Source organism: Zalophus californianus, chromosome 3 (assembly GCF_009762305.2).
Source record: "Zalophus californianus isolate mZalCal1 chromosome 3, mZalCal1.pri.v2, whole genome shotgun sequence".
Lineage (NCBI taxonomy): Eukaryota > Metazoa > Chordata > Mammalia > Carnivora > Otariidae > Zalophus > Zalophus californianus.
This window is the reverse complement of record NC_045597.1, coordinates 192169439-192183407: the sequence shown is the minus strand read 5'-3', so window position 1 is coordinate 192183407 and position 13969 is coordinate 192169439. Positions and strand designations below refer to the sequence as shown.

Below are 13969 nucleotides of genomic sequence, written 5' to 3'. Positions count from 1 at the left end.
CTGGGTCCCAGGGGCAGAACTCAGCTATGTGGGCAGGCACCTAGCAGAGGCCAGCCCTGGGTCCAGCTGACCAGGTTCCTGTGACACCGGGCAGAGCAAGTAAAGTGTGTAAGCGGCAGTGCCTCTCCCAGGCTTCAGGAGGGGAGATTACTGCTGTCATCCTCACAGGCCCTGAGCCTCCAAGATGCCACTGTGCCCTTGATCCAGCCCCACTCTTCCTGCTCTGTGCACCAGTGTGGCCCATCAGTCAGCCCCCCACCCCCAATCTAACGGGTACAATTCCTGATTACAAATGGGAAGCATGGCCTACGTTCCTTCCCCTGCCAATCTCCAGGAAGACTGATCTCACAGTCAGAGATTGTATTATAAATTAAGAAAAACAATCCAGATGGGGTAGATGGAAGAGAGGGGGATCGAGAGGTCAAAGGAGGCTGTCAGTTAAACCTGAGTGTGCCGGACAGGCAGCAGGTGAAAACCATACAAACATTTATTTTGCATTTGATTTCACTCGTTCAGATGTCTAAATGCTGGAATAAATCCGTCTGCCTCCTTAGTGTTCTTACTCGTAAGTGCACTGGCCTGACCGAATATGCCTATGTGCTGCTGCTGATTCCTGGCCCTCCACAGCCTAGGAGGCGCCCCCCCAGACGGCCTGGAACCGCAGCAGACTCAGAAGGCCACAGGTACGGTCTCAGTGACATCAGACATTGGTGGGCTGATTCCCGAGGGATCTGTCCTGTCTCTCAGGACACGAGGGTCTGGCTCTCTGGCACTGCCCACTGGCTCACAACCACAAGACTGCTGTGGAAACACCAAGCCCCCAGCTGCCCTGGGCATCAGCCAGTTTCCTCTGGGCAGTATGTGAGAAAGGGTTCCCTGCCTTTTTTCTTTCCTTTTTCTTTTTCAAAAATCATCCAGATCTAGCTTAAGGGTTCCAAAACTTCCTTGCCCCATCTGGACCCAAAATCAAGAGCTGATTTTTTTAAAAGCCAAATTCTTGTTTCATTTGGACAGAAGGAATAATGTGTCTTTCATGTTTTCTTTGTATTTCTCTTCAATAGTTGCTTGACCCAACATCTTTCTGTCTGCTCTATACAATGAAAATACAAACTAAATGAGAATAGAAAAAAATAATTAAAGCATTAAATTGTACAAATTACAAATCTGTTCCAAAATATACTTACATTAAATAAAATACGCATTTCAGTAAGAGATCTACAGTGAATGACTACGCATTCTGGGAAGCTTCACGACATCTAGGCAGGGCCAACATCCGTGTGAGGAGATAAGAGAATTGGCATCCAATCACAGTATGTAGCGGGTTTCTTATCGCTCCTCTGCGAGCTACACTGAGCACATCATCAGCATCACTTGTGCGGGGAAGGATTTTGTTTGGGAAAAGGGGAAGAAGCAAGCGCTAGCCTCAATTCTGAGTTCATTACAACTTCTCAGGAATCTCATCAATAGCCTATACAGTACAGTTTCCAAAAAGTAAACATGTTAAGGGAAGCAGACAACTCTTTAGAACCCCAAACACATTTTCTTGCTGTATTTATGTGGGACTCTCCATCTACAATGGGCAGCCGTGAAGAGGTTCTTCCTCGGGACAGCATGGTCACAGGATGTGGATGACCCTGTGGGTCTGAGGGGAGCGAGGACTGGGGAGGGGGGCTCCCTCTTGGTTGAGGTTGGAGACAAGCCTACAACACACAGTCCGCAGCCCCACCGTCTCCTCCTCGTATCATCTGGCATAACGCTTAATGTAGTCTTCCACTTTATTCCGGAAGTCCTCCTGTGGAGCGAGAGGGATCAAGGAGAGAAGAAAGAAGGGGGAGCGAGTTAGCGAGGGAAACAACACTTCCAGAACACGGGGGACCCACCCGAGCCGAGCAGCCACCGTGAGCTCTCGAGAGCAACACGAAGGACCTGGCCTCCAACCACCCCCTGCCTCAGCTGCCACGGCTGCAGGACAGTCAGAGGCCCGAGGGGCAGAGCACCCGCTCCCTACCACTCCAGGTGCCCACTGTGTGCGGCACACGGGGCCACTGTGCCGGGAGGGCTGGGGGTGGGGACCCAGACACAGAAGAACTGAGGAGAAGGGAACCTAAGACCCTTCATTTTGCAGATGGAAAGAGTGAGGCCCAGAGGGCTCAAGGTGGCAACGGAGGTCAGGACAGGGCTCTTGACCTCAAGTCAGAGCTGCTGTTCTCCAGAGACCCGTGTCCAGCTCTGTCTTCCTAAAACAACCCCCCAGACCCTGCTGCCTATTTAAAAGGTGCTCACTTTTCATGGTGCAAGTGCAGCCCACCACCTGAGTGACTACCTTGCCCAGAAGCGGTGGGCTTGCTGCAGAGCTCCCCGCCCAGGCATCAAGCAGAGGCCACCTGGGCACCCGGCCTGATTCCTCTGGTGAAAAGAGGTAGTGTGGCCCTTGGTGTCTCCAGGCCAGAATGGGCAGGAAAGTGCTGCAGGTGTGCCCCTCAGGTCTGTTCTAACATTAGGACCTAAGTTCCTTGGCCCTGCAGGACTGGGCAAGGGCCACATGTGCCATGAGGGACTTGGAGCTTGCCCACCTCAGAACAAGTGCATTCAGTGTTCAGGACACTGTGATCTGAGAGGTGGAACTCAACCCTCTTACTCCTACAACACAGATGCTAGGTCACTGACAGCCATGGGGTCACACTGCTTTCAATCCCATCACGTGACAGGTACCACCACAGGCCACACCGTGCAGAGCACAGCAGAGCCCCTGTAGGCGCTGTGCTGGCTGCGCCCTCTCGTGGCCAGTCCTTGCCTGGAGTGGCGCCTAGAAGGGGGCGGCGCATGGAGCTGGCCTCCTTGTCTGCCACACTTAATTCACGTGGTAACCCTTCCAAGGTCAGGGTGGGTTCCTGGTTTTAAGGTGTGAAAATGGTTTGGTGGCTTGCTTGCCATCTCAGGTGAGGGAGCGGAGAGCTGCTGAGCCTGTGCTTGCGGACAGGACTGCATTCTGAGGCCCCGACGAGCCCTGACTTGGCCATTTCCACAGTACCCAGAAGCCAACAGTACCGTCAGCTGCGAAGGAGCCTGTGGCCACAGGATATGAAGATCCCACAGGCACTGCTGCCCCGTCCTGCCCCCAGGTGCTCAGTCTCACCCCCTTTGCTCTGTCCTGGCCCCGGACGAAGCCCAGGGCCCACGGCCCCCAGAAGACCTCTGTGCTCAGGCTCCTTCCTCTGCCTGAGGGCCCAGAGAGCAGAGCCCACATGAAGACCACAGACCCTGGGGCCAGACTGCTTGCCTGGGTTCACATCTTGGGCTCTGCCCCTTCTTGGCAAGTCTCTGCCTTCCATGGTAGCTCTGCCTCCTCAGCAGCAGATCAGGGATGATAAGAGTCCCTCCCTTGTGGAGATGTCAGGAGAATAAATGCACTCTGGGAAGTGGGTGGGGCAGGGCCTGGGAGGGCCACCGGAGGCTGCTGCTGCTCTCACATCACCGCTGTCCTGCACCCCAGCTCTAGTCACGCCGGCCTCCGTACTCCTCCCTCAATACCCTGAGCACATTCCCGCCTCAGGGCCTTTGCACCACTGTAATACTCTCCAGAATACTCTTGCCTGCTATCCATTTGGTTCACATCAGATCTCTACTCACATCTTGTCAGAAAGGCCTTATCAGAGCACCCGACATAAAACAGCAAGACCCATCACTGGCCCCCGCCCCCTCAGTAATGTTTGCTTATCTGCGCTCTGCCTCTGCCCACTAGCACGGCCGCTCCATGGGGACAGGGACTGTCTGTTCATCACTCCATCCTGAGCATTAGCACCTCACCTGGCACTTAAGTGGCCCCAGTCAAACTTGGGATGAACAATGAGCACGAAATAAAGTAAGGAGAAAGTTCAGTAACTGTCATCATGACTCAGCATGAGGACTGGGGTGGGGCTGGGGCACTTCTTAGAATTCATGTGGAGGCATCACTATCTGGAGGATTTTAGGTCCATCTTACTGGGGCTAACAGTTTATAAATGCAAGTCTTCCCCTTATTTCATACAAAGAGCAGGAAGCAAACTTTGAAGAAAAATAAAAGGATAGACAATTTATAACAGGTCTTTCTCCACCTGGCCCTGTAAGAGTGTACCCATCATCGATTTCTTTCCCTGACCCGGCTTACAAGACACAGTGCTCAGCGGGAAGTCCATGTCCGGGACAGTGACAGGTGGAGTTGCAACGTGAACGGAGCTGCCTGGAAAGGGTGGGGCAGGGGGCGGGGGGGGGGGGGCAGGAGCACACCCACAGGGGCTTGTCATCGCAGTGGACAAACCAAGGCTCTGTGGGGTGGTGCAGGGGGCTGACTGCTGTGGGTGGGCGGGAGATGCTGTGAGAGCAGCCGAGGGCGCAGCTGCTGAGGACCTCTGCTACTGCCAGCCCCCTCTGCCTGACCAGAAGCACCCACTGACCCTGCAGTCCCACCGCACAGCTCACTGGTCCCCGCTGCGCCTCTCCCGCATGGTTTTGTGAGCCGGGGAACGTGCCGGGTGATGCGGCTCTCCCGGTGCCCACTCTGTGGTTGCAGTAAACATCACACACAACACATTTAAAACGCCCCCCACCCTGGCACACAGCAGGTTTCACATAAACACAAGCACCTGCTCTTCAGCAGGATATTCAGAACCAGGTCGATGGCATTTAGAACTTTACAGATTCAAGTGAGGTGTTGGGTAACAGCCTTGGGTGGCTGATTTCTGGGGTGGTGAGGAGTCATGGGAACAGGGTTGAGAAAATGAAACTTGAGGCTCTATGACTAAACCAGGTTAGCTCTGCAGGGCTGTCTGCTGAGGCCTAACTGGCCAGCTAGCCTGGCTCCAAGTGAAGCTGCACCACCTCGAACAGCCTCGTTCTGCTCCCAGACTCCCAGACTGCTGCTCCACCTCCTAACACCTTGTTCATGCACCTTTAAGGCTGTAGGTAAAAGGGATATTTATTGCATTATCATTTGTAGTTGGAAAAAAAAAAACCCATGGGGAAAACCTGAGTGCCAACCACTCAGAGAATGGTTGAAAAAGGTATGGTAGAGCCACTAAAAAGTTAAAAACAAACACCAAAACAAAAACAAAAAACTGAGAATTAATAATAAACAACAGGATCCCATTATTTTGGACAGAAACCCAATGGGCATGTGAGTGCACAGGCACACTGGAAGGACCTGGGGGTGTGAGTGCTGTATCCCCATACTGTTGTTAAGGCAAAGTAACAGTGGCCTGTTTTAAATCCCTCAGATTGATTTCTACTAAGAAATTGCATCTAATAGAAACATTTCTGTCTGACCTTGGGTCAAATACTTGACTGAGACTACTCACATTTATCACAACACATTACTTACCAACTGCTTTCAATTCCAGGTGTGGACCCACCATTCGCAGCCTCGTACTTATCTGAGCAAGAGCTTGTAATCATCTTTTTACCAAACCCATCCACCTCGAACGCTACCATTAGCTTACCTTGTCCCTCAAATGATGTTCTGCAGCTTCAATATTCAGCGGATCGTCAAAATTCAAAAGATCCTTAAAAAGAGAGAAACTCAAAGTAAACAATGGAAAGAATGTGTTTTTCTGCTGTCACAAGTCTTCATTTTATGAGCCAGGTGACAGAACTCTAATCAGCAAATGGGAGAAGCTAGAGAGTAGAGATTCTCTTACGGATCACAGTTCCTGGGATAGAAGTGCACAGTCTGTGTGGGTGTTTTCTCAATGTTGGTGAACAGCTGACTGAAAGATCATGAGGTTTACATACAACTGTCCAAAGTTCGGTGAAAATGGAGGTTAGTGATCACGTTAAGTTCTAATGCTATTTTTGATAAAGAACCACTCTCATTATGAGCATTTCCAAATAAAAATCCCATTCTTTTTTCCTTAGAAATTCATTTCTTCTCTTGATTTGTGGTGAACATCTTTGCCTCTCTAAGTCTCTGGTTTCCGTGCTGACCTTCAGCAGATCTTCTCTTTACATTTTGTTATTCCCCTTCACAGCACCGCACTCATGCCCAGTAGGGATGGCGTTTGGAGCCTGAGCGGACAGTGCCAGGAGGACCCTGTCTCCCAGGCCTTTCTACCTTAGAAAACCCGGGGATGGGCGGTGGGGGGCGCCTGGCTGGCTCAGTCCTTGGGGCCGGCAACTCTTGATCTCGGGGTTGTGAGTTTGAGCCCCATGCTGGGTGCAGAGATTACTTAAAAAAAAAATAAAATCTTAAAAAGAAAACCCTGGAGTGGCTACTCCCCTCCCCCACAAGAAGCACCATGGAATTCAAACTGGAAGCCATGCCGTTGTCTTTATACTGCCTATGAGAAGTCATTGCTTTCCAGAGTCACTGATGGTCACTGTAAAGACAACTGTACTTCTCCTCAGGAGAAATGTTAAACTTGGGGACTGTATTTCTGATTTGGAAATAAGTATGGGGTATGACCGATATGTTACAAATAGAGCAACGAAAATTCTTAAGTCTCTATGATCACTTGTAAAGTTGAACAATTAGACTTCAAGTCCTAGAAACAGGCAAAAATATGAAGCACATAGATGAGATACCCAGTGCATATGAAGACCACCAGACACACAAAGTTCTTTATTTTCCTTACCATATATCTGACCTAAAATGAATATATCGGCTGGAATAACCATTAGAGGCTTAATCAGCAATTTTGGTTGGCCCTCTAGAATCTGGAACACTGGTGAGACGGGGACTACACCAGATGAAAGGCTAAAATCAATGAAAAAGAAGCATGAACTGCTGGGCAGATTTTAATCACGCTGCAGCCTTCACAGCTCCTTTAAAAGTAAAACCGTGCACATCCATGAAAAAGCCATACCACGATCACAACAAAACGATGGCACTACCTTCTCTGGGGGGTGAAGGGAAGGCCTGAAGCCAGAAGTGCTGGGATTGCTGCTTGTGCTACAGGGGTCACCTGGGACAACAGATGAGAAGGCAGAGGGAGGCAGGGCCTTGGGGGTCTAATTTTGAGGCTCTGCTGCTTTTTATTTTGCTGCCAATAAGAGCAAGCGCACTGTGACCTCGGACAGCAGCCTGGCCCCGGGTGCCGGTGCCGTGTCAGCACACCTGCTGTGGGCCAGGAAGCTGCCCCTCCAACGACCTGCCGTCCTGTGGGCTGGCCAGGGTGGGCTCCTTTTCATGGAGGGCCAAGTTTCATCAAAAGTAGCACAGGTCCCCACCCCACCCCACAGACAGATCCCTGAAGCTTATTTCTTTTAAAGCTCTTTTATGATCAAAAAGCAGAAACTCAAAAGACTAATATTGTATTAAAAAAAATCCAAATAGCAGCTTTTAGCTTCACCCCATGTCTCCCCCTGCCCTCCAGCTCCTGCCTGTGATATGCTGTTTTCTGCGGACAGCAAACTTCGGCAGCTCGTCACTGAGGAGACAATGGTTCTAAGGTTCTGGGTTTGTGAAAAGCCTAGAGGTCAGGTGAGCACACACTCGTTCAACCAAACCAGGACACCTGGGAGGGCAGACGGCTGCTAGCGAGGGCAGACACGGAGCGGGGCCAGGCCAGGCGCCCCCAGAGGAAGAGCCACCCACGTGAAGGAGGCTGCAGCCAACGAACAGCCTCCGCCCCAGCCCTCCCGTCCCTGACGGCCTCCCCATGTGTGCCACCCCAAAGCCCCCCCCCACCCAGTTCCCGTCTCACTGTTCCTCTGCCTCATATAAATCCGACAGAAAGGAGGAGTTCAGCGTGTACAGGGTGCTGTTTTTAATCCCTCTAGGTTACCCTTAATGTGATGTTTAAAACCAGCAGTCAGAGGACTCAAGAAAAACTTGGGATTCTGGTCAATATACTTACAGTAAACAAAGAGTTTAATCCCCAAACAACATCCTGGAATGAGAAAGAAAGAAGAAAACACGTTTCAGGCTCCTGTGCATTTAGTGTTTCAAACCCTTGACCAAGAAATATGTACTGTGCCAGGTCAGAATTTATCTTTAGCCTGCTGTTTTCCCTAAGACAGAAACTTAAAACCACTTCTCTCCAATATGAGAACAGGCTCTGGGAAATTGGGAGATGAGCAGTCACAGGTAGTAAATTCCGAATGAAGGACAACATAAAGTGCCCTCGAGACCCAGCCCAAGGAGCCCCCGGGCTGTATCTGCTCAGGGCCGCCCCACCTTACATCACTCCTCCTTGTCATCTTCCCATACAGTTCGGGACTTCCGAAGAGTCATCTTTACAACAAAATCTGTTGTCTCTGCATCTGTGTCCTCTTGGGGACTGCAGATAAGCTAATGACCCACATCCCACAGGCCTCTAACAATTTTGCTCTAATTACTTTAAAAAAAAAAAAGTGGAAGACTGATAAACACTTCCTATCTAACATTCAAAGATCAGAAATTCTCATTAAAGTAAAATGGAAAACCAGTGTGTTCTCTCTGGACTGACTTGTCATCTGTGACTCAACCACCAATTCCCTCTCAGCATTCCTCGTCATCAGCTCAAGTCTTGTCTTTCTTAGGCTGATACTCTCCTAGCTGGCAATTTTAATTGCCGCCTCTGCTTTGTCCCAGCCATCCACCCGGGTCCTTCTGGGGTGAGCTGAACCTGGGGCTGGAGCTGGCAGTATACACATGTTCTTTGTCTGGTGGAGAGGTCGGAGAGACAGGCATGTCAGCAGAACTCCCACAGAAGTGTTCCCACAGAGGACCCAGCAGGGAGGAGAGGCTTCCCAGAGGAAGTAGGGCCTGCCGGGTAGAAGGATGACAGGAGGGAGCACCTTCCAGGTAGAGGGACCCCTGTGCTGAAGCTAAGTCCAAAGTAGGCAGGACATGTCCAGGGTGTGGCAAGAAGACAGGCCGGGCTCGCCATGGCAGTAGAGACCACACCGCGGGAGGATCCAGTCAGGCCTGTAGGTCTGCAGTGTCCTCTGACTCTGGGGGAGGGCCCCAACACCTTCCCTGTGTTCTTCTCCCAAAGTGCCCACTTGGAGATACCCAACGACAGGGCCTACACACCAGAGTTCGCAGCAGTCGCCCATGAGGTGTGGTCATGTACAGAACTAGACCTGGCCCAGAACCAGTGCAGTCACCGATGGGCCGCTGTGACCCATACATACCGCTCCGGACCTCAGCGTCCTCCTCTAAGAGCAGGGAGTGGGAGTGAGGACGGTCTCTAAGAGGTGAACCAGGAAGCTGGCATGTAAGGGATGAGGTCAGTTTATCTGCAGAAGCTCTTTTCAAAGGCAGGACCCACAGCGTTAAACTGTGAAGGACGGCGGGAAGAGAAAACCCGGCACTGTGCAGGCGGGCCCAGGCCTGTTCAGTTCCGCTCAGGCTTCCCCTTGTGGCCCAAGGACAGCATCCGATGCAGCATCTCCAGTACCAGCCATGCTTATGTTCCGTGTGTTTCGTGCAGAGTTCAACTTACAAATGGCTTTAGTTAGGATGACTGTTGTAATCCATGCAGGACCAAGCCAAAGTGAACACATGTGCAAAAATGTTGCTCTTGAGACAGAGACAGAGATGGAGAGGGGGACAGAGAGGAAGATGGCACTGCGCAATGTGCCAGGTAGTCTGCGAGCGTCACAGACTTGCTGCTTTGACACCTTCCAGGTTGACCTGGCACGACTGTGAGCAAAGAGGAGGACACTGTCACCAGGGAACACGGGCCAGGTCTGGATGAGCACGCCTTTGTGCCGAGTCCTGGGCTGAGGAGAAGCGCAGGCTGGGAACCCAGCCACCCTCTGAGCCCAGGACCGGGAGGGCGCTTTCTGGGCAGCGTGGACCCAGCATGAGAAGGGCAAAGGCTCTGATGACTGCATGGGTTGCTTCGTTACCCGTGAGAAACGATGGCAGGAGTCAGGCAGCTGGTCACCACAAAGTGAACACTAGCCAGGAGTCCTGGCTGCTTCTGACGAAAAGCTCAGGCAACAGAAGGAAACTGTAGGTGTCCCACGGATACCGCAGCAGAAATGCCCTGAGTTGAAGCCACAGCTGGCGGCCTCATACAGCGCCCGTAATGTGTGCCCCCAGACCCAACTAGAGCCTACACCGCAGAAGCAACTGGAGCCACCTGTTTAGTCCCGGCGGCTCCCCATCGCCCTCCCCTGGGTGGGGTCCTCCCTCAGGGCATACCTGTCTGGGCTGCCACCCTTCGGTTGTCCAGGCTAGCTCGGGGTAACTCAGAGCAGACGGAGGCCACATCTGCCCTCTCCCTCCTCCCCTCTCCCCACCCTGGCAGCTCTTGTCTCCTCGGAGAGTGAGGCACCACACAAGACTGGGGGACAGAGGAAGGGAAGAGGAGAAACTACGTGACCTGAAGCACAAATGTAAAGCGCCGAGGGGCGTGAAGATAACTTGAACCTCCACTGCCCCGAGATGAAGTGGGGGCAGAGGAACCGACCGGGGCAAGTGCTTGGCCGAGCAGCCCCTGGTGGGCAGGTGGGGGCAGGGTGTGCCCGGCCACGTGGGTGGACAGGACAGCAAGGAGACTGGTTCCCAGAGGGAAAGGCCTCCAGGCCGGGGCTGTGCTCAAGCGCACTGCACTCTACCTTTAATGTCCTTGTGGGAGCCCAGCCGGTGCCGTCAATCGAATGTTCTCTCAGTAAACTGAAACAGACAGAAAGGCACAGCGGTCAGCAAGGGCAGCCTCCAGTCACAGGAGCTGCAGGTGTGCTGAGCCGCTGCCGCCAAGCCCTCTGGGCCCACGTCTCCTCTTCAGGACATCTGCTTTCCCTGGGCCCCACCTCTCCCCTGGTAACTCACAGGCCCGTCTCCCTGCAGGAGGCCATCTCTACCCCCAAGTCTCATCTGTTGTGCCATGTTTATTGCTTGTACACCCAGGTCTTTAATCCTGCATGCACAGGAAGTTTTAAGCAGGAAGAAAGTGTGGTTAAAATAACATACAAAGAGCACTTGTCAACTTGATATTCAGAAAATGACAACTGATGCTTAGAGCTTCCTATGTGTTTCAGCATGATCCTAACCTCACTTAATGCCTCAACAACCAGGAAGGAGGTGCTGCCATCTCTCTGTCTAATGCAGGAAAGAAAACAAGGCACAGAGCAGCAAGGGCACGGGCCTGGGGGACAGTCCTTCAAACCTGGGCAGTTTGCGCAGAGATGCAGGTGAACACGGATGACAGCTCCTACAACACATTCTAATACCTTGTTTTTGTTTTGTAAAAAAAGTTCAAAAGGGAAAAATGAAGAATAAAGGCAGATTAACACAAAATTCTGGATGGTCCTCACCAGTGGGTGGAAGGGCCATGCTCAGAGAAGGTGTGCGTGCACTTTGGAGGTACTGTGAGGTCCTATTTCCTAAGCTGGACCCGAGGGTCACTTCCATCCCTGTTCCACCAGCTGCACATGCACATTACATACCCTTCACAGAAATGATTATTCCACACTTGGAAAAACTACAATTTATTGCCAAGTTTCCTTCTGGGGAAAAATCAGTGTGGCATTGCTGAGCTGTACCCTGCTGCTGCTTTGATGTGTACCTAACAGTTCCTAAGCTCACACGGCAGCATCAGGCTCTCTGCACCTTAACTGTTATTGTGAAGAGAAGTTCTGGATCAGAGCATGTTCAAATTCCCATAAGTCAATTACGATCAGGAAAAATATAAATATCCTATAATCTTTTTTTTTTAAATATCCTATAATCTTAATTGCCCATGAAGATCAGTTAGAATAAGTAAAACCTTAAATTGACCACTACCACTTACTTTGAGCCTTAAAAAGAAAACAAGAAAGGAAAAACCGACATCTCCACCCTGCAGAGGCCCAGGCCTTGTTGACAGGAAAGCTCTGCAACTTTGAAGTAACCGTTCGGGAACACTGTGCCAGGTCCCGGAGGTCTGTATGACCCAGTGAGAGGTCTCCTCACTGAGGCGGGGACAGGAATCCGTTCGGATTGTCTTGTCCTTTTCTCTGACAGACCTCATCACAATCCTCAGCCATCGACCTGTTCACTCGTTCAATGCCTGTCTCCCCAGCAGCCGGCAAGCCCCACAAAGCCAAGAATACCAACGGCTCCCACTGCGTCTGGGCTCGACCACCATTAGCTGATGGGGCGGGGGGCAGCTTCACTGGCTGAGCAGGTAGTATCCTCTGACCCCTGTCAACAGCACAGCAAGAGCAGGAGGGCTCTGAACCTGGAGGCCAGCTGTGCCCACCCAGGGCAATGGCAGATGAGTGGGGGTGGTGGTGCCCATCATCGGGCGGCTGTGCCCAGGTCTGCAGGCCACAGGTCTGGGCAGAGTGACACTATGGAGGGAACACACTGTCACCGTGCAAGTTCTAGCCCAGCCTCAACAGGTGGCAGGCCCTCAGAGGGTCCTAGGCAAGGGATCAGAGAGGGTGCCTCAGGGGCTACACTGGAATCATGGGCCCCAGAAGAAAAAGTCTCAAGTGCAACCACCAGGGTCCTGGCCCGGAGCCCTCTAATCCCACAGACATGGCCCCTCTCACCTCTAACCCTGAGCCAAAAGCAGGCGAGGGCCCCTGGTAGGAGCAGAGCAAGCCTCACAAAGAGAAGTGAATGCCCTGTGTACTAGACAAGGCCCCACAGAGCACCAGGCACCGGTCAGAGCCGCTGAGTGAGGAATCCAGGTAGATGCTACCTGGCAGTCACTGCACACCAGGAGTGGCTGGCCCAGGCTCGTCTTTCTCTTTATTCAGGAGGTGCCATGAGTCAGTGGTACACTAAGCCCCTGCTGGACACTGTCTGGTTTTTTCCAAAACAATGAGGAGGTCTTTGCACTTTAATCTGGCACATTATTTCCCACAAATAAACCCCTACAAGTGCAGCCGACAAATCCAAGGGTAAATACAAGTTAAATGTAGACCTTATAGCTGAAGGACCAACATAGGTATATCTCCCATGATGTGAGAGAGCCTGTTCCTTCCCTCTCTCTCCCTTCTTTCTCTCTTACCCTCCCACCCCTTGCTGGGTATTTGCTTTTGCACCGGGCAACGTGAGGAGTGGTGAGCGGCATCTCATTGTTTCCATGAGCCTCTCTCTGGCTACTGCCGAGACCAAACATCCCTCAGGTGCTTACCACCCACCTGTAACTCTCCTAGGAGTCACTACTTGTAGCAGGTGCTCAGTTTTCCTAGTGGGTGTGTCTGTCTTTTTCATCCTAATTGGCAAAAACCTTTTTTTTAAAAAGATTTTATTTATTTGACAGAGACACAGCGAGAGAGGGAACACAAGCAGGGGGAGTGGGAGAGGGAGAAGCAGGCCTCCCGCTGAGCAGAGAGCCCAACGCGGGGCTCGATCCCAGCACCCTGGGATCATGACCTGAGCCGAAGGCAGACGCTTAACGACTGAGCCACCCAGGCACCCCTGGCAAAAACCTTTTACACATGAAGGATGTAACCCTGCCGATCTTTTCTCTCTCGCTTTTATGTTTTGTATTTTTAATTTTAATGTGGCTAAATCTATCAATGATTTTCCTTTAAGGTTTCTGGCTTTTGTTGCTGGCTGCCACCCGCTGAGTTCTCCTCACACTTTGCTAATGATCTGATTTCTCAGAAGACAGCAAAAGTGATAAGAGAAATTCCTGCCCTGGCATTAGTTCTGGTGGAGGACAGGGTATGACAGGGAGGTGGCGTGTGGTGGACTCCCAGGAGAGCAAGCACCAGCAGTGGCCTGAGGGGAGAAGGCTGGAGCGGACGCCATCTACAGCCTGAAGCTGGAGGAGTCCGATTTTGTAAGTGTGATACTTAAAGGACGGATGGGGAAAAGGTGGCCTCTTGTAAATGCATCTGTAACTGTCTGCAGAAAAGGAGGCGGGTAGGAGACAACAGGGGACACTGCACACAAGCTGCACTGAGAGTTGGATACCAACTGTGCTTTTAAGAAGGAAGACGGGGCGCCTAGGGGGGCGCAGTCGGTTAAGCATCCAACTCTTGATTTCAGATCAGGTCATGATCTCGGTCCTGGGATCGAGCCCAACGTGGGGCTCGGTGCTCACTGGGTAGCTCGCTTGCT

The 13969-nt window shown here is 51.8% G+C and overlaps 1 protein-coding gene across 3 annotated transcripts in view; it reads right to left on the bottom strand.

Moving 5' to 3' along the window:
• Positions 1-1029: 1029 nt before the first annotated feature.
• The window catches only part of UBE2F (ubiquitin conjugating enzyme E2 F (putative)), a 55519-nt gene continuing 42579 nt past the window's right edge, over positions 1030-13969 (bottom strand). For all 3 annotated transcript variants that reach the window (XM_027590415.1, XM_027590417.1, XM_027590418.1), the window contains 4 exons: positions 10525-10582; positions 7830-7862; positions 5475-5537; positions 1030-1792 (listed from right to left, as the gene is read on the bottom strand). In XM_027590415.1, coding sequence (XP_027446216.1) covers positions 1742-1792; positions 5475-5537; positions 7830-7862; positions 10525-10582 — 205 coding nt within the window. In that variant the 3' untranslated portion in view covers positions 1030-1741. The remainder of the gene's footprint in view (positions 1793-5474; positions 5538-7829; positions 7863-10524; positions 10583-13969) is intronic.